Genomic DNA, 21,536 nt, shown 5'->3' with positions numbered 1-21,536 from the left:
CAGTACAATAATTAATCAAAATAAACATACAGTGCTTGACAATAAGGCTTTTATATTCAGCACTAATCAGACAACTCATTAGGCATTAATGAGCCGACTCTGCCTGCTCTTGTCGTGTTTGGGGGAACTTTGGCGCATGGGGAGAAGTGTTTGAGTGTGTGTTTGTGTGTTAACTTGCTGATACACATTAGCACACATGCTCCCGCATGTACACACATAAAGACGCGCGCACACATCCAGCACTCCTGTAGTCCCACTCCAATTATGGCAGCATCTCACCCGGGAAGAAGCCCACTTATGCAGCATTCACTTTATGAATAATTGATTGTTTGTGCCAGTGTTATATTTGTAAATACACGTTTGCACTCTGATTAATAGTTTTCTAGACATATTCATTTGTTGAATTTGATTAGACTCTTAAATGTATTATTTATTAGCTGCAATTGCTCTCCGGTTATTAGTCATCACCACTGCAACAAGAAGATTTGGCATAAGGATGCATCTGCATGCAAACAGTTATGCTTGCATCCATTCACAGTCAGTCATATAGAAGGTGTCTGGGTATGCGTGTGTGTGTGATTTGACACATTGAGATGCTGTGAACCCGATGACTGCCTTTAAGTATGTCGTTGCATCTTTAAGGCTTACAGCCGTGCTATTTGTAACTCTAAACATAAAAGGTAATTAACCTGTCGTCGTCATTCTTTTAGACTGATCAGTGTACCTGAGAATTAAAGCCATTTTTTCCACAGAAAAAGCATCACACATGCTAACCTTAAAAACAAGACTTTTGCAGACTAGTGCGGAGAGGTTATCAAACAGGCAATGCCAGTGTAATTAGATTTTTTTTTTTTTTTTTTTTTTTTTGTGCGGCTTCAAAATGTTTTCTTTATGTCGCTGATAAAGGGAATGTGTAACTCCGACCTTTTGGGTGAATTTTTGTAATATGTGGGAGTTTGCATTATCGCTTGCTTTGATGAATTCTTTTCACAGCCACAGTGAGATTCATAAAGAGCTAGGTCAAATGTGTTGCATAAGTTTAAAAAAAAAACACACACAAAAAAACCCCGTAGAAACGCAGAAAAGAATACAGGCAGAGCAATGTGTTAGTGACACATTTGAATTTATTTGCTGGAGGGCAAATGTGACACAGCACAAGATCGTCACTGTGAACGAACGCATATGCACCGTGCTGCTGCTGCATTTCTGTTTTTGAAATCAAAAAAGAGCCCTGGTAGAAAAATAGTCTTTTCCTGGTATTTATTTACCATTTAGTCAGTGCCTAACTACTGGCATTTAACAAAGGACAAAAAATTTAAAACCATGCTGGCATGTCTAAATTATTGTCACAACATTTGGCGCATCAGCTTAGCTAGACACAGCCTTCAGGCAGTGTACGTTCAAGCTATTGGAGATAAGAAAAACAAAGAACTTATTTTAGATTGTGAACGTGACTGTATTTTTCAGTCCATACTACAAATTACTTTATATTTTCTATTAAGATGGTCTATATTTAATTGCTAGCAAGTGACAAAAGAAGACAACATGAATCGATCTGTCGCAATCACACAAGGTAAAACTCGTATATAGTTTTCATTTTGCTGTGAATAACATGGTGCTAGTATACAAGGTAGTGTGCACATAACCAGTTACAGTAGATGCACAATCTAAGCAGGTTGTAAAGTACTGTTGAAATCTTACTAATAATGCGCATGCGTATTTTTTTTCTTGATAGAATAGGCGCAGGTGTTAGTTAAAAGAGAAGCTCTGTTCTCTCCAAGCACGGTGACATTACAGAAACTTATTCTGGAATTCAGCCAGAATGATTGTTTTGCACTGTGAGATACTGAGCCGTTGTTGGAAAAGTCCCACACAAAACACACCTAAGTATTCAATTCTGCCAAGTGTTTTGAGCTAATCTGCCCGGCTATGATACTCTTCTCAGGGAAAACTTGTTGCAAACATGGTTGATTAACATCTTCCCGACCAACAATTAACTGTTGCGTTATTGAAATGCACAGTTTGGCGATCTCAGCAATCTGGCGTTCTCAGCTTCAGTCTGTAAAGCGATCGAGTGAGAACAGTTGTGTAGTTTTGCGGAGCCGCGAATGGAATGCATGTTGAAGTCTCCAGGAAGAAATCGCTGCCGTTGTACTTTTGCTGAAAACCTTGAAACCTGTTGCAAAGACGTTGTGGGCAAATCCCCAACAGCACAGTGGGGCAGGTTGTCTCACAAAACTGACAGACACGGTGCATCATTGTGACTGTACACGTGTGTGTACGCCAGTGTGTATTACTCTGCTCCTAGGGAGTGCTAGCAGGCCAACTGAAGACGGAAGGAAAAGCAGCACTGCTCTGCACCATATGCCAAATATGAGACTGCCTGCCAATTTGTGGGGGATACTGGCAAGTGCTAGCAAGGCTGAATTCTTGACAGAGGGAGATGAATAATTGAACATGTGCGAAGCGAAGTTCTGTTGGGATGGAGTAGGGTGCCTTTATACATGGAGAAAGGGAATGGAGACAGTCAGAGCGTCTACAAGCAAAGCTCTCATTTAGATATTGATGTGGCTTTTTTTTCTTTTTTTGTAAACATGTCAAAAAGTTGCAGAGATTTTAGATGGACTTGAATGGATTTATGGAGAGATGTGAAAGAGGAAGAAAGCATAGCCCATTGGCATCTGTGTATTGTGATCATATGAAGCAAAACCAAAGCTAACATGCTAGTGTTACAGTCTCACTGAAAACACACAAAAATACATACATTTAAAAAAAACAAACACACACACACGAGAAATTGTAACTTCATCAGTGTGTTTCGTGTTTTAATAATTTAGCAGACACACTACTGCCGAACAGCTCCAAGTATATTCAGCAGTTGAACAAACCTATAGGCTCTCATACTTTCCAGACCTCATTCCTTGTAAATTACTAATGGAGTGAAGGACCAGAAGAAAATATTTTATCTCATATGCTTAAGCTGTATACATTACAGCTTTGTACATCATTTCAAGGTTTCATGTTAAAAATGGGAACAAATTGCAATAAATTGTACTTTGGAAGACATTAAATAACAGCTGCATTCAACAGCTGGTTTAGACTAAGTGTGAAAAATGCATCCTGGCAGGTTTCAAGAGGTGATTACATTTAGGATGTGAGCCCTGTACCGTATGTTGTGTCCTACTGTTTAATATGGCGCCATCATTATAGGAAGTATGTTGTCTGGGCATTTTTGTTTTTTGCACTGGGGGAGGTTCACATTTGATTTCAAATGATCCTTTAGGGAGATGTGACAACATAGATCTACCTTAGGCTTTTGTAATAAAGGCCTTTAGGCTGGTCCGTGCATTTTTGATTGAGGGAAAAATATGTATTCTCTAACGGGTTGATGAATGGTTAATGAAGGTTGCTGTAAAAGTTGCGCCTTGTCTTTCCAAAAGCTGCAACTTTTACTATTCTCCCATTCTTGTTTCTTTCTTTTTATTCTTTGTACAGATAGATAATATTAGTCATTGTGTGTGAGATGTCCTTAAAGCTGGAATGAAGTAACCAGTTGTATCTCAGAATATTCAACTTTAAGGCTCTCCAAATTAAAATTGTAAGCCAGGAATGCAAATTTGAGCTTTGGCGATCAAATCTCACTAAGAAACCCCGCTTGAGGACACCAGGAGGGGAGACAACTGTGAGGAAAAACAACGGGAGACTCCATGGCTGTTTCTAGTCTATCTGTCACCAGGTGCCAGCGTCTGAATAAACATTGCCCACAATGACATTGCGTAAATGTGTGTAATGTGAATATTCAGTGTTCTGTAATTTCCCCGTGTTTCATTGAGTGAACACAAGAACAACATAAACATCACAACAAGCATTTGAAGATAGTGATGAATCCCACTGCTTGAGGCAATGACAAGAGGTATAAGAAAGAAAACAAACTGTATTCTGGGTAAATGGTGCCGCCTGGATAATAGACAGAGACAAATGTGAGAGACTACGCAGTTGTGACAGCAAATTTTCTCCAATAGTAGCCTTACGTTCTGTATATGTCACTGTCCGGCTATTGCCTGTGACTTTCCATTAATCCTGAGAAATTGATCTGTTTTGTTCTCTTGTTTAACGGTGACTTTGCAATGCCACTTTTACTGAAACCTATTATGTTCTAATCATCGTCTCCTCTCTCTTTTCCCCATGTCCTTTTTCTTCCCTCTCTTTCTCTCTCGCTGACAGATACCACCCTGTCCAGTGAACGTGGTAAGTACTGCAGCCGCACGCTCCCGTGATTTTGAGCCATCTGTGCATGGACTCCGCCAGCGACAGAGCAGTGGCTGTTTGCGTTAATGTGGAAGGAACCATTCTCAGATTTTAGTCTCAGTGGGGGAGCGACGAGCCATAAACATCATTTGCATCACTGGGAAGCTATTCTCCATCACATTGCATGTCACAGCAAATGTTGAAACGAGGAGAGAAACATCAAGAGAAAGCAATTATGAAAGCAGCATCCTCAGACCCATGTGGCCTATCACACTTTGAATTTTGCATATTTTCCCTGCATGCATTTTGCCTCGACCTACTTAGTCAATTTACCCCCTTTTGACTCCAATAGTGCTCAATAAGGAGCATCTTTTTTACTTTGCGTCCTTCCAGCTATAGTGGAACTCATCTCCATGTAGGTGAAATAGAAGTGGATAGAAGTCCCCGCTGTGCCATTATTAATGTCTTCCTGTAAAATGTCTCGCCTCTTTATCAAATCGGCTGAATGTCTGAGTCTATCTGCAGTACTAGCTTTGTTTATATTTCATATAAGTGTGTGTGTGTGTGTGTGTGTGTGTGTGTGTGTGTGTGTGTGTGTGTGTGTGTGTGTGTGTGTGTGTGTGTGTGTGTGTGTGTGTGTGTGTGTGTGTGCGCTTTCTGGCATTATATCCAGTTTTGGGTCACCTGTGTCGGCCACTTGTCTTCTCTAACATTGCTTTCTATGCTCATTAGATGTTCCCGCTGTACATGTGTGAGTACAGCGCTAATACAAGAAGTCATCATGTCGCATTTGCTCTCCAGCGTATCGTTTATAACTTGAAAATGTTGAGCCAAAGCCGTGCAGTGACATCACGCGATATAGATACAACTACTGTGTCTGGTCTTTGAAACATCAAAGTGGCAGGAGGGAAGAGAACTTGCAAAGTTGTGGTTTTGATCAAGCACTTAAGGTTTATTTTTGTGTGCCTGGTTAACCTCTATTTGCTGGTGGAGGAGACGATGATATGAAGCACAGAGAAGATTGTGTGATCAATTTTTCATTGCCAAGCTAGCAACCGTGCGGTGCTTTTTTTTGTTTTGTTTTTCTTCTTCCCCCAATCCAGTTAGGCCTGAACAAAGAGCGGGGAATAAGAAGTCACAATGGGTAAAGATTTGTATTCGTTCTGAGCGTAATCCTTGATGCTGACCTCATCTCTGCCTCTCTTAACCGCCCTGCCGCTTTTACATTAAAACAAACGCACAGGTTCTTTCCTCTTCTGCACCAACACTTTTCTTTTCTGTACTGCTGAGTGGACGCATAATGTGAATGATAGTTCACAATGAAACACCCCCAAAAATAATAAGTAAAAGGGAAGTAATGAATGGATTCCAAAGCAGCTGAGAGAGAGGAAGCAGTCTTAAGGCAAGGTCTGTGTGCCCTTGGAACCTTTATGAAGTGCAGTCAGCAGAAAGCCAGCCAGCAGATTGCTTATCACTCAGGAAAGAATACATCATTCAAACCATTCACTTGTGGTTTTCATATAGGTGTAATTTTGGATGAACACAAACACATAACATGCAACTGCGGTGCAAAGTCATACTTGAGCTCCATCCTTGTGCCTACCTGTGCTTAGCAATCTCGCCCTGTGTCGCTAGCAGGGGTGGGGCATGTTTTTAGTCATCTGATAGGCCTCCTCAACATCAAGTGCCTGCTCGCACATCCTCTTCTAACTTAATTGGCTGTACCTGAGGCGGGAGGGCAAGGTGTAATTGTGATAAAAGAAAACGCTGTGCTCGGCTGGTTTTAGTACCTTTATCTATAATCTCCAGATTGATAATGGTTTTTCTGCCAGCCGTGCAAATTGTTCATCCCAATAAACTGCACTAGAAGCCACCTTAACTCTGTCATGTCCAGAGCAAGATACATTTGTATAAGGTTAGAATATATATTAATCTGGAACTTTCAAGTAATTTCTTTTAGGTGTGTGTGTGTGTGTGTGTGTGTGTGTGTGTGTGTGTGTGTGTGTGTGTGTGTGTGTGTGTGTGTGTGTGTGTGTGTGTGTGTATCAGGATTAAAAATATTACGTGAATCTGTTTTTCTTGGCCAAATACACAAGGCTATATTTCCCTGTTCGCCTTAAGAAATCAATGTTTTTCTTTTCTAAGGAGTTCAAATTAAATTTAAATTGAGAAGACTTGATTGTCTTTTTAAACAGAAAGCAACGTATTATTTTCCCTGTTTTGTTAAAGGATCAAAACAAAATCCAGATATAACTGAATATGTGGACTTTAACTTTGCTGATTAGTGGATTTCTTTTCCCATGGGACAGAGCCAGGCTGCCTTTCAACCCATGTTTTCTGCAAAAAAGTTTCTTGTTAATTTAAAAACTCTATATTTTTATTCTTGGTCTCTGCAGATCATCCAGTTTACAAAATCAGACATTAGACATCAGTGACATTGGCCTAAAGACCCATCCGTAAGCTGCTAACCCGTTGGTAAGGAAAAAAGTGTATTCCACAAACACTTGGAGAGTGGAGACTAAAGATGTCACCTCTTGAACTGATAGCAAAACAGTGCTGCACCAAAAACCTCCTTGTGACTACTATTGCTTGCTAGCAGATTTCCCTGGTTACCTGTTAGGGCTGGGTATCGTCACTGATTTCTAGAATCGATTCAGTTCCGATTCACAATCGATTCGATTCAATTTGAATAAGAATAACTTTATTTATCCCGAGGAAAATTCTTTTGTCATGTACATGCTCAAAGCAGCAGGAGAGACAGAGGAACAGATGATTAAGATATATAATATATGCAATAAGAATAGTAATATACAGTAGTAGGATAGTGCAAGACATAGTATCAAATAACTCTATAATAAATAAAAAACTTAACTATCAGTGCAGGCGATTCTAGAAAGTGACAGTATTGTGCATTAGAATAAAGGGAGTAGCAGCGTATGATGGGGGGATGAAACAAATATTCAATAAGGGGAATTTTGCCTCTGAAAAATTTTGAATCTGGGAAATTTTGCCTCAAACAGTCAGAGATATTATAATTCAGATCATGCATCAGTACATTTCCATATTTTTATATCTATAAAAAGGAAGTTGACACTTGCTCAAAGGTGTGAGCATCACAGCAGATGCTTTTGTGTCAAAGTAACTGAGGATAAAACAGAAAAACATGAAGGTGATTTTCCTGGCCTGGGATTTTATAGAAATATTCTGCAGTACATCAAAAACGAAAGAAAACCATTAATCAACATATGAACATTACCTGATGCTGCTGAAGTAAAGCAGAGCAAAGTTACAGCGGTTTTATTAGAGACACAGCAATGCGTTTTGCAATTTTGCATAATTTTAAGAAGTTAAAATTTCTTCAGATGCCCATTGAACAGCAGAAATGAGGCTTTCTTTTTGGAAGTAAGTAAAAGGAAAAAACAGCGGCCGACAGCGCTGGTGGACTTGTGCGTAATAAGCAAGCGAATAATGTGGAAAACAGATTTTTAGATGGGAAACTGTTCCTGAAGTACACTGAGAGAGAGAGAGAGAGAGAGCTGTGCATGAAGGGTGATTTTATTGTGGTGGAAACAAAACAGCAAAAGTCAGAGGAAATTCATGGCGATGTTTATGAGAAGCTTAGTTTGGATCTTCTTTTGCTGCTGGTTCAGTCAATATTGTTTGGAAAGAGATCAAACCTGCAGCTTTAGAATCAGCGCAAAAAGGGCGTAAACACAAAGCGCGGACCCGCCCAAACATCCGAATCAGCGAGCTGTCAGCTTTCAGCCCCGACCGTGTCCGTGCCGTCGGGTGAGAAAGGCACATCTCATTGATTTTGATCCGTCGGCGGGTCCGCGACGGTTTATGTCTTTGTGCAGAATCCGTGTACCTGCTCTCATTTAGTGCTTTAGCTGTTTGGTGGTTGAAATTTTGTGAGGTTTAACCTGAGATTCTGCGGTGTCGGGCAAAAAAAAATTTATATTAAAAAATCGATTCAGGATTTTAATGAATCGATATCACGTTATCCAAGCCAGAATCGAGTTTAATCGATAAATCGATAATCGAAACCCACCCCTATTACCTGTAGCTTTCATGGAAGACACCGTCTTGTCTGCAAACACTTGTTAATTAAATAATTAAGTAAAATTTGACAGCAGCCATCTTTAAAGTTGAAGTCGTGCATTGCTGCTTAAACCAACACATTTCTGACTTACCTACTTTCAAGGTGAACAGTCTCCATTTCTGGTTTGCATCGCACTCTTCATAGTTTCACTACCACTTAGAGACTAGTTGGTAAGTCTTTGCATCATCAATCCAGACTAGGGGCGATAAGGGAAACCTGTGGGTGACTAAAACAAACACAAGAGGCTTTCGCTATAGCACTTTATACCTCATTGTGGTCAATTTCACATTTTGGGGAGTGTAGCCGTTTTTCCCTAGCAGCCGGTGATACCAGGGAGTCCTTGATCAGTCTCTAGGCCAACATGAATGGTGCTTTAGCAACTGATTTCAAAATGACTGCCAGTGTCCACCAGCAACCACTCAAAACCAGTCAGCGGATACTTATTTTTCCCCTAGTGACTGGTGGTTGCCAGCCTGCCGCTAAGCTTGCGTGACTGGAGCCTCAGCAGATTTCAAAGAATAATTTCTAATTTGCTTCAAGCCAAACGTTTTCTGATTGTCTGTCTCTAACAAGTCTGCCTTTTTAAAACCTGCCCTTATTTGGAAGTATGAAATGTGTATATCTTGCTTCTTTAGCATGCTTACTGTTCTTAAATTGTCTTCTAAAATACAGGTGAGATAAACTGGTATGTTACCTTTATTACCGTTTGTTTTAAAGCAGGTGAACAGTCTTTAAACCCTTCACGTTTGATGTGATCGAACCAAAAAGCAGAGAAAACCAAAGTGAAAAACATGGGTGGAAGAGCAGTTTATCACAGAGATCACTATCATCTTTTCAGCTAACCCTTGGGAAACAAGCAAGCCTAATTAATTCCCAAAGTTAAACAACAGTTTCTTCCTTTTTTTAAAATGGAAAGTCACTACATATGTATCTGATGTGCCTATTGAAGTCCTTTGTGTATAGTTTCCGTCTCTCCTTCATCCTTTTTCACTGGTTTTGAGTGGTGGTTGGGGCTGAAAGAGCACCTAATGGGCTGCGAAATGTCTCCAAAGCTAGAGCAACAACAGGAGCTAATGTCTCAAAGCTCTTCTGAAACATCACAAACAGTGAAGAACCCTGACAGTGCAGAGAAGAAAGGGGGGCATCCCTGGTTTCCTCTAATGTGTCAGAGAGGCCATTTTTGCCACTCTAATTGTAGTGAAGCTTTCTAGTGGCTTTGGCAAAATGGCGTAATTACCTACTGGAAAGGATTGGACTCCACTGTTGGCTGCACATTGTAGTGTCTCTTTTTGCCATGAAATGCAAGATCCCAGTTGTAGCTGCTCTGACATTTGCTAGTTCAATCTTGCAACCGTGTTTAGTAGGCGAAATTCAAGAGTCTGTTACCGACTGGCCGCTGTGAAATCCTACAGTGTGCTATTTAACCGAGACAGGATGGTTTACCTGCATGTAACCTGAGAGCCACTGCTTTGTAACCTAAGGGATGCAGATTCACAACTTCCCTTATTTGCGTTAATTGGAACATGTGTTTATTTAAATGGAAGCATATTTAATGACATGCCGAGCTTGTACGGGTTTTATTGTATAAAAGACGTGATGTTAGAAAAGACCTTGATGCGTTATCCTAAGTAATAAATGCCTGTATCGAGGAGAAGCTTGGTTGAATGCAATTCTTGATCATTCACAAGTATTTTCTCTTAAATGTGGTGAAGCGTGCAGCCCCTTCTGCTGCTCTTCCCCCCTCAGTACCAATTAAAGCTGTTTTTCTGCAGCAGATCTTGAGCTGATGAAGACAGCCACTAAGAGCTCTTGAAGTAAAGTCACACAGGGCCTGTATGGCAGATGGTTTGTGCAAGAATATGTGCAAAGAGAGAAAGCAGCAGAGAAGGAAACAAACAAGCATAAAAATGGCAGCCTGTCTCCATCGAGAATTTCCTATTTTCTACCCAATTTAAGACATAGCATTTCCAAATTTTCAAACTTTTCCTCAAAACTGCTGTCAGACCTGCAGGAGTCCAGGGAAATCATAAGATCCCGTTCTATGGAGAATTGTTGCACGCCATCTTCTAAAAACTATCGAGACAACTCAAGTATTTCTCAGTTGAAAAAAAAAAGAAAGAAAGAAAAGAAAAGAAAAAAGCAAGATAAAAAGAAAGTGCTGGGAGCTGCTTGATCTTGTGGCTTTGACCAGCTCTCCCAGCTGAATGGAAACTAGCTTTGCTCTGGCCTTTTGCTACAAAGGCGGAGACGGCAGAGACTCAAGGCACAGAGGACAGTGCCTAATGGCTACAAGTCCGCCTTTCCCCACTGGATTACATGTTTCAAAAAGATAAGGCTTGATCAGTATTTTTATGGAGAAAAAGCCTCTTTTTGTGATGCAGATGAGAGAAGACAGGAAACTTGCTGGAACCAATGGGTCTAAGGCTATGTGCTGAGGTTTAGAGCACACAAAGCAGGAAAAATAGATCACACACACAATACTTTTCTCCAGGGTCAGACCACTTTACTGTGCAGTCTGTCTTTTTTTATAGCCACATGTGTTTGTGTTGTAAGAGCACATGATAAAATAGCCAGTGAACGTTGTCGCGCTTTTGCCATAGAATCATAGAACCTGCTCGCATCTGCGCCTCTGTTAATGTCTGCCGTCGCGTATACTTGACCAATTAGTTCACACTTCATTTTAACATCCAGTCTGAGACTAATGAAGCCACATTTCCTGGGGTTAATTATACCAACATTATGTGATATTATGGGGAACAGGAAATGGCAAAGCACGCTTTAATATCTCCCCCTTTCATCATCACCTCCCACTGTGGGAGACTTTCCCCTCTCCGTCTCTCCCTCCACCCCTTTATCTGTCTCTTACCTCTTCTCTGCTTGGTACTTTTGAGGCACATCCCGCTTTTCTCTCGCTGAATAGCACAGTAGCATTAAGAGCCTGTGAGACAAGACTGGTCCGGGCAAATCCCTACGCAAATTAGAGTGGAGAAACCATTATTAAAGCCAATTGCCGATGCCTGCTACTAGCAGTTAGGTTACGCTGTTTCTTGAAATAAAAGGCGAGCAGTTTTTATTCCCTCCTCGCCCCACCTTTTTTTGTTTCCTCCTCCCTGGCAGAGTTGCACGGTGGAACTGTGTCATTCAAGTTCTGGCTTGGAATTATAATGTGTTACGGAGCTGACATTCGGATGAAGCCTGGACCTCAAAGAGGCATGCTCGTGATTGGCACCCGGGCTTGCGCAAAGAGCATTAGGTTTTTCGTTTCGGAAAAAATAAAAGTCCTAATATTTTGCTACGCATTTTACCTCAGACACTCAGGTTCGGAGACACACACAAAATACTCGAGTTTGCTTTCATGTGACGTATACTGAGGTGATTGCTGTGGCTGGCTTTTAACTCTTGCATTTGGTACTTTTCTCTGTCAAACGGGTATTTCAGCGAGAACGATTTGCCTGTCAATCACAACTGTATCTCAGTATTCCTTACTTTCCTGCTCTGAGGATGCATTGAATCTGCACACGCGGGTGTTGCAAATGAGTGCGCATGCCGCGTTCATGCTTGTGGGTTTCTGTGAGCGTGCACGTGTCTGGGTTAAATAGGGTGTGCATGTGTGTATACATGCCAGGAATTTTATAAGTACTAATCTGTCACTTCTATAAGATTTCTGCTGGAGCTGACTTCATGCAGAGAATGTCAACATGCCAGCTGACAGAACCTGCTGAGTTCCTGTTTCCTTGACGTTTATTGTAGCTGCACTTCCCTCTATGTTACCAAATTACTTTAATCGACCTTAACTTGACACGTTAATATCATTTCAATTCTTTTTTGCTCTCTTCCGCACTGCTTTACTGGATTTTTTTAACCCCCATTTAGTGGCAAATTTGGTATGTAGAGCACATCCAGTCTCACTGGGCCCTTTTCCATTAACGACATAACGTTGTCGTGTAATTATTGCTCATCTGCACTTGAAAGTAGACGCCATTTAAAGCGATAGAATTCATCAGTAATGTTGCCACAGTTAAGCACATTACACTTTTGTTAACGTGAATAAATGCTTTTAGTGTACTAATCTTACTAAATGTTTAATCTATCCATTTTGTTACAATAGAACGGCCACCACAGAGAAGATGTTCCTCTTTTAATCTTGAGGGTGTAGACACTGAAATAGCTCCAGGACTACAATGTACTGGAATGCAAAGTATTACCACTTCTCTTCTTTTTTTTAAAACAGAGACAGAGCAAGAACTGTGAAACACTCTGTAAAGTATTCTCCCTGGAAAAGAAAAATGAAACTGGTGTTTTCTCTGAAGTATGAAGAGGCGTCTGTTTTTTCTCACCTATGACAAATTCAAATTTCCTTTGCTCCCTTGTCACATAACTGTCAAGATCACTGTGCTCTTACAGTTTTCTCCCTGATCATCCAAAAGAGCACATTTACTATCCAGCTGTGAGCCAGGCACTCGAGTAGTAAATGGCCATTGACATTTTAAGCATAGATGAATTAGGCCCAAACATCAGCTTCTATTGTTTCTGCTTCTCATAGATCCCCATTGGCCATTCTTTTAAAACCATCCCTGGATGGAGCAGTCTGTTCAGGAGGAGGCAGGGAGCTGTGTGACACAAAATGCATTTTTTTGTGATGAGCACTTGTGTAATGTTGTTGTATTTAAGTCACCATCTTGCTATTTAGCCCCAGTCTGTGTGTGTCTGGTGGAACTCTGTGGATGCCAGTGCAACTTTTATGATGTTCACACTGATGCAATTGCATCAGATGCCTTGACAGCTGCGAGATGGGTTATCATGCAATTGAATTTTAATTATTTTCAATTATGATTTTGGCTCCCCACAATTAAATGAGCATGATTGAGTGATATTTAAAATGGGTGTTCTGCCATTAGATTGCAAAGGAAAAGCAGGGTGCTTGCATGTGTCAATCACAACCGTTCCCTACAGTGACCAGCTTGAAATTTCCTGGGCTAGTCTAGACGGGTAACATTATGTTAAACAAAACTGAAATGTCTGGAAGAGCAGAAGGTTAGGGGTTGTGCCGTTATCATCGGTGTTTGGCTACAACTGTAGCTTGCCTCCACCAGTCTGTGAATGTGAGAGTGAATGAATAGTGGCATTGTAAAGCGCTTTGGGTACCTTGAAAAGCGCTATATAAATCCAATTCATTGTTATTAAAGCAAGTTGTGCTCAACTCTACCGGTGGATTCTGACAGCGTGGAAAAGTGTGCAAACATCCACGATCACCAACGGATTTCGAAGGGCTGGACTGCTGCATGATGAAGAGGAGGACACCGCCACGGCCCTTCAGAGGGTGTTCGACTCCGACACTGACAACGACAATGAGGATTATCTTTGGTTTTGAAAGTGACAACGAAGGAGAGAAGCGGAGAGTGGATGACGAAGCCATCCTGAGCCTGTTCGTTTCCGACACTGGAGAAGAGGACTTTAGTGGTTTTAGTGCGCAGGAAGATGGTGGTGAATGACTGACTTTTCTTCTTGTTAAAGCCGTGTCACTGCGCCTGAGCCTAAAAGGTAGTCCGAATCTATTTTTCTGGTGTGCTGTAGGTTACTGTTATGTACTACATTTGTTACTCATTTATGAAGCACAGCACATGTGCAAATATGTACCCATAACTTGATTTTCAAAATATTAATAAAAGGGGTGTGTCTCCATTTGGAAATCCTTCAAGTTTAGGCCGAATGATGTTAACTAAAAAGCTATAAAGCTAACGTACTCTAACATATGAAAATACACCACAAGCTGCAGCATAATTAATGCATGAAGGCCAAGAAAAACACTGCAACGATTGCTAAAGCAAATCATCCAAAATCAACTCAGAAGTACATAACAGTGAGCTCTGTGTATCCATCTAGTGCATAAAGCTGGTCTTAAACCAGAGCAGTCGCCTTCCATTTGGACAAAGATAAGTGTCCACCAAGCATCGTGACTACTGATGGTTTTTGGGAAATGGTAATGGACAAATAACATGTTGGGCACTTTACTTGCGGGTACTGTGAATGCAGTGAAAGACGTATTAAACCTGATTCTTTGATCCCCATGATAGAACAGAGAAAACCCGACTCAGAAGTGGTCAAAACATTTAGAATTCTTTATTCAATCATCTTCCGGAAGAGAGAGCCCTGCACAGACCAAAGGCAGATGCAGAATCTCTAACATTAGAAGCTAAAAATGTGTCTCATATAAGTGTTATTTTGGTACTTTACACGTCACACACAGCCTCGATACAAACAACTCCTTATATGTTACTAGTTCCTCTTTTTTCTGTCTGGTTTCCTGTTTTTATTTATATGCTTGTACAGCTCTACACTAACTTCCTGTTTTTCAGTCTGGCTGAGCACTTAATTTGTGAGTCAAAAGTGGCCTTGCTTTACACGCCTTTATTATTAAAATACACAAAACAATATATATTTAGAAAATGAGCACTAAGAATATATGTTTATTCCATAACAGACGTTACATTTGCCTCTAAGTGATGTGCTTAGATCAGGTGAATATACACACACACATAATTATTTGTACGTGAAGATGATTTGATTAACAGGAATGTACAGTAACAGTCTAAAAGTGAATCATATGTCCCGTGGATTTAATTCCTTTTAAGTTTTGGTATCATTTTTCTTTCATCATTAATATTTTTCATGCTTCTATTATGAGATGCACCCATTAAGGTGACTAGTGGGACCAATTTTGTTTTGATGCAAACATTTGTACAATAGCAGGAATGTAGCAGCGTATGGATGTTAAAGCAGTGTTATGTTTATGTGACAGTGCAACAAAAACACTTTTGTCACTAAAACCAGAGAACAGTGATAACACATCATTCTGATCTCAATATTGATCAGAATCCTTGTACAGCCCTTTCATGCAGTTCTGCAAAATATGGTGATGCCACCCTTAGATTGACTTCTAACATCACACCTGATCTGAACTCTAGTGCCAGCATTAGGTCAAAACGTGTAAGTCGGGTAAAACTTTCCACATACATTGGCTTATGATCCAATACATCCAAAAATAATATTACCATCATTTTATGTTTATGTTTTATGCTAACACTGTTGCCTGTGATGATGAAACATCAGTACTAGTGTTTGTGAAATAGGTATAACTCTGGGTTGTGATATGTAAAAAGGCACCACATATTTCCCAGGAAAAGAAGAAAATTATTTGCCAACCGCAGCCACCATAGAGTGTGCGATATAAAAGAGAGATGTTACAAGCTGTGGATTATTTTTAAAAGCCTTGGTGTAAGTATTTCAGTCAGTGCCATCAGGGTTTATTGAAATGTCAAGAGTGGCGGATCTGATGCCAAAAATACTGCACTACCATAGACTCGTAATTCACAAGTTAGCCACATCCTTAAATTATTAAACTAGCAAGTGAAATGAAACCATAAACCCCATTAGGAGGTACTGGAGTCAAGAGGCAACATACATAAAGTTGTAATGTGCTCGATTTTATTTTTTCTACTTTTACCTTGCACACTAAATTGCACTAATCACTAACAGAGCCATGTGGTGGTTTCTTCTGTGTAAATGTTGTCTCTGTTTGCAATTCAATACTGCAACTCTACACTGGGTAGTTATTGTCAATAAAGGACTCGAGGTAAAGGGACAAGGTGGGAATTGAAAACTAGAAATTGCCCTGAATCGAAGAGAATTTCTTTAGAAATAAACAAACAAAAACACAAACTCCAAAAGAGAATTGGTGTGAGCTGAGAAAGACACTAAACAAGTAGGCCAGCTTTTATAGATGAAAGGCCCGGGTGAGATGCATTAGCTGATGGCTCTCCCGGGTCGGCTAATTCTCCTCTCACACACACACACACACACACACACACACACACACACACACACACACACACACACACACACACACACACACACACACACACACACACACACACACACACACCATCTGAGCAGCGAGGTTCCACTTTAACACCTACAAACAAGCCAAATCGGTCTGATTCACCAGCTTCAAACTCGAGACCGACTTAGTGTAGAATTACATGTGAATCGTCCATGAGGTTATAGTTATTGTTATATTAAACTTCCTTTAACATCCCCAATTCAATAAAAATGAATGAGATGCTACACATGAAACGAGGATGTCGTCCATAACTTGTGGTTATGTTAAAATTGAGAAAGTTGGACTTTTTTCTTCTTGACTACCCAAAATGAACCTGTTTTGACATTTCCTTGTCGTCACCATTTTCCACGCCTTATCATACCAGTGCCCGAATGCATTTGGAATTGATTGAACTGTTTCGCCCTCTTGATATTTTTCATGTTAGAGCCAGAGGAAAGATAGCTTATTGCTGGATCAACCTTTCCAAACAGCACCTGTACAAACTGTTTTTTCTTTTCTTCATCCCACTCTTTTCCAGCTCCATCCATCTCAAAAGCACCCTCTGTAGATTAGCTCTGCACAGCACCGGTGGAAGAATGAAGCCAGCTAGAATCAAACATTAATCAGCTGCTGTTTTATAAGACAGAGGGAGCCTGCTCCCCCCCCCTCCTTCTTGCCCTTAGCCTGCCCTACCACCAAATGTTAATGTGACTGCCATTACTCATTTATGAGCTGCTCCCTGCTCACTGCCCAGGGCTTGGTGTCCAGGTCCAGGCTTGCTTGCGGGTGCACACTGCAGGTGGACAGCTGTGCCAGGGCATTCAGAAGCAGCAAGGCCAGGTCTGTTTTTAAAAAGAACTGGCCTGGAAGGTGGAGCTTTTTTTGGTTTGTGTTCAGCTGTCTGAAATAGGGTTGAGAGGTAGTAGGCTTCAAATGTGATGTTGTACTTACAGAAAATAATAGGAGGAGTGACAACACAACATTTAGAAAAACAAAGCAGTCATCAGAACTAATAGGAGCATTTACTCACGTAAGATCAAATCAAAACTGTCCAATTTTTATTCAGTAAATGGGCGATATAATGTGATGTATTCACATTTTGCCTGTTGAAGCTGGACATAAATCTTGCAAAATTGCCTTCGTGGTGAGACTAAGTACCTCACTATGCGCAGACAGGCAGTGTTGAACAGTTAGAGCTGAGTGCTGGTTCTTCGTATCCAGGACACAGAGCGCAGCAGGAGTCATCCTTATTCTTAGTATAGCGACATCAATGAAGGAGAGAACCTCTGCAAAGTGAGACACGCAGACACTCGTTCCTGACGGTGTGCAACGGGGTTGCTTTCAGTGTCATGTTGTGAGGCAGAAATTAATGAAGGAGGGAAGTATGGGCTGTACACGTGTCGAGACCTGTTACAGTACACAGTATGTGTGCAAGGAGAGATAGAAAATAAAGTTAAAGCACTTCTAACACAGTGTGTCACAAGCAAGCAGTGCTTTTCTCGAAGCTGACAGTGACAGTTTGGTACAGTATCTTGCACAAGAGGGCAAGGACTGACGCACCGCAGTGTTGTTACCAAGACTGGGTAGGCTTTCTGTGTTCCTGTGGCGTGCATGTCAGAGCAGGTCGAGTCCAGCGCATTTGTGTTCTATAATATTTTGGTCATTTCATTTTGTGAGGGCATCCATCGTGTTCATCTTTACCTGTGCCAAAGAGGTTATGTTTTTAGTAGCATTTCTGTGCCTGTCATTCTGTCTTTAAACCCAGTAGGTTGAAAAGTCTTGAATGAATTCTGATAAAACTTACGATACAAGTGCAGAGTGGAGTCATTTTAACAATCCATAAAAATCTGCCTTACAGATCTTCAAGGTCAACTTAATGAATTACACAGGTCTGCAAAAAACAAAAAAATTTTCAGCCGCATGGGATGCTTTTGGTAAATTTGAGGGTTTTTAGGGTGCTGTATCCAAAACGATCTTCTTTTCCCTCCATCATGTACAGTTTTTTTGCAAAACATGAGGAGTTTACATTTTTAAAAAGTTACAATAAATTACAATTAAGGATGCATAATATTTCAGAGATCCCTTACCTTTCGCTATTAACAAAATAAACCTGTTGGGACATGATCATCTCAATTCGTCGCATTTTCTGTTTGTATTTCTCTTGAGTCTTGCTCTTAGAAATATTAAATGAATGTAACAAATCATTTCGGATTTTGGATGTGGTTTTTGACTCAAGTATAGGATACCAGACTAAAAGGGAAATTGTACGCTTAATTACACTACAAACATGAGTTTTGCAAGAAAACCTGACGAGATGGAATTTTGAAAATCCCGGTTTCAGTGAGTAAAAATCTATAAGAAATAGACAAAAAAATAGACAAAAAATCCTACGCAGTTTTTTGGTTGCAGACCTGTGTTATTGGTTGAAAATTGACAAAAAGTCTTATAACTTAGTGTGGTGTGTATTGTCAGCATGTAGAAAGTACCGTTAAAATGTCACATTTGACCTCTGACCTCTCCTTCAAGGTCAACAGATTGATCTGAAGGTGAAAGTGATAATAATGCTATACAGAGCTATTGTTTGCAATGACAACATATAGACATACAATAAATGATATATGGGGATTCTAAATAACATGTTACTTTGAATCTCTGACCTTCTGTTCAAGGTAAAATGAGGTCAAATATTCATAAAATGTATTTTATCTTTAAAACGATGCTTAGAATTCCACTGCTTTTTGCATTGGCAACATTTAGGAAATGATACTGATATGTGTGGATTCTAAATATCACTATAGATGTCCTGTTTGTCCTCTGACCTCACTTTTACATTTGATATTGTGTTACATCTTTAAAGAAAGTGTTGCCAAGAGAGAGAAAATGAGTTGCCTAGTTAGTTGGAAATATACTGTAGTATGATATTATATAATAAGCTGAAGTTATTTATTTCCAGTTTACAAATCAATACCTGCCATTTCCTACTCCTACATGAAAAATATATACAAACTATAATACTATGCCCTTTAAAGTAAATACTGAGTGAGATGCTCTCAGCGGAGGTTTGTACTCTCTGATGGCTTCTTTTTATCGTATGCTTTACAACCAGTCAGTAAAAGAATTATTCTAATTGCACTATTATTGTCAACTTGAAAGGATAACGATAAATTCTTTTGTGTAAAATTAGTAAGTAGTTTCAATCCTTTTGTAGCTCTGCCAAAACAGCAAGTATCTGTTGCATATGTACTGTAGAATGAATGATGCTGAATATCATCAAATGACAGCGATTAATTTGCGAGTATTGCAAAATAACCAGAGGAACATGTGTGTCTGCTATGATTTGATGTTGTTAGTTTTCTATTACTTGTGAGTCTCTGTGAGCTTTTGTGCATCAGCGACACCAAAGACGTTGCCTGGTGTGAAGTGGCTAATGATTCAAGAACGCTGCAGATCATCACACAGTTGTGGTTTGCAGGTTGCTTTACTCGTTGCCTCGCCCTTTCCTGCCGCAGCACTAATATATCAATAGAACTCAGTTGGTTACTGTCCAGAAGTCCTTCTCTGTGTCCGTGCATGTTTAATGCCTTCACTAGAATTACTACTCTCGCCCACGTGTTAGCTTTTTAGTGTTAAAGTTCCTCTGTACTCAGCGATATACAAATAGTTTCTCTCTTGAACATAACAGGGAGCTTTGAACGGTATTTTTTTTCCTCCAATGCTGAATATTTTAAAAATAATCAACCTCCAATGGTGTAGCTCGGTCTATAAACATCACCATTGCACATGAGGAAAAAGCTCATAGAGTTTCATATTTATTTTAAGAAAACTTGCCCAGGGAAGGCGTCTTCTCCTTCATCCCACTCTTGCCTGTGGAACTTTGTGCGTCTGTGGCCTTGGGGGGGTTTTCTCAGCATGCGGCACAAACAGGAAGCATGCAGCCTGTGGCTAAAAGGTAGATGCTTCTAGTAGAGTGTTACAACGCACACATACACACATATACTTCTCTCCTATGGGAGTGCTAATCCCCAAGAGATGAAAGAAGGTTCCCACTGCTCTCTGATCCCTGTGTCCTGCTGTAGCGGTTCATTTGGTGCCTGGCGGAGAGAGACAGGTCCGGTTGATGCTCCCACACACGGTGTCCTTGGCCGAAGAGCAGACAGACTTAGGCCAAGCCCCATGCTGATCCAGAGAGTTCCCCTATTAGAAATCAATGTTCTTTTGACACCCCTTTCATTTAAGTTCTCTGTGTGGTGTGTCTGTATCACCATGGAGAAAGGAAGGGGGGAAAAAAGGAAGCAGAGAGAGACACAGGGAGAGAAAGATAGGGAATGTGTATGCATACTGAAGACCTCTTCACACCTTAATGAATGATGTTTTTTCCTCATGGGAAGCCAACTGTTAATGCTAGATTATCTCCTCTCCTCTTCATTATAAGAAAGAGAGTCTTCTGCTGAACCTTAAAGCTTTGGAGTGGTGCAAAAGTTCACTTAGAGTCCATTGACCATGTCTACTTTCATTGTGTTTACACCTGAGCAGGAATTCCTATGTGGGTACGTGCATAGGAAGTATAGCCTCTGCGCTATAGGCACAATAAATTGTTAAATAAAAGCACTTCACTGTCCTTAAATAGGAAGGAAGAAGGGAGATATTTCCTAGCATAAAGCTGCTTTACCTTCTGTGAGGATAAATTTAGCGACAGCCCCCGTCATCTCTGACTATACATAGAACCGCTGCCTCTTCTACTGATTGATTAGGGTCTTTGTGGTCTTTCTGCTCAATGTCATGAATTTTAAAGAACAGATAATAAACTCTAAGGGCCCTTATTCAGCACAACACCACTTAATAGGAAAATTGGCAACCTGTGTCCTCTCCATTTAATCACAAATACAGTCCAGATGACTATCTTTAGTTCTGATTATATCCGTAATCCTCTGCTTCAGTGCCAGTCTAAATGGGAAATAAAAGAATCAGCGGTGAGGCATTGCTCAGTTTTTCTTCACAAAGGTCTGTTCTTCTGCACCTCAATGTCTTCTAAGGCCCGACATTTAGCCAGACCTGCATAAAATCTCATTGTTCTCTATTGTGTGTTTGAGCACTTTGAGAGGGAAGAACAAAGGAGTCGTGCCATTTTGCGAAACTGTAAATGCATGTGAAGAAATTAACCTTGGCTTCTCACAATGTTTGTCTCCAGCTTCGCTTTAGTGTTTAACACTAAACATGGCGTGTTTAAATGTGAAGGTAATACTACGGATGCTGTCAGCAATAACAAAAAAAAATATGTTTAGCAGCCTCTGGCTTGGTCAACACATT

The 21,536-nt window shown here is 40.4% G+C and overlaps 1 protein-coding gene across 1 annotated transcript in view; it reads left to right on the top strand.

Moving 5' to 3' along the window:
- The window catches only part of LOC113022864 (cadherin-4-like), a 225,605-nt gene that overhangs the window by 79,288 nt on the left and 124,781 nt on the right, over window positions 1–21,536 (top strand). The window contains exon 3 of the mRNA XM_026168752.1: window positions 4,225–4,248. Within this exon, the coding sequence (XP_026024537.1) occupies window positions 4,225–4,248 (24 nt within the window). The remainder of the gene's footprint in view (window positions 1–4,224; window positions 4,249–21,536) is intronic.

This window comes from Astatotilapia calliptera, chromosome 5, assembly GCF_900246225.1.
Source record: "Astatotilapia calliptera chromosome 5, fAstCal1.2, whole genome shotgun sequence".
Taxonomy (NCBI): domain Eukaryota; kingdom Metazoa; phylum Chordata; class Actinopteri; order Cichliformes; family Cichlidae; genus Astatotilapia; species Astatotilapia calliptera.
Note: the sequence above shows the minus strand (reverse complement) of the source record. Positions and strands in the feature narration are given on the sequence as shown.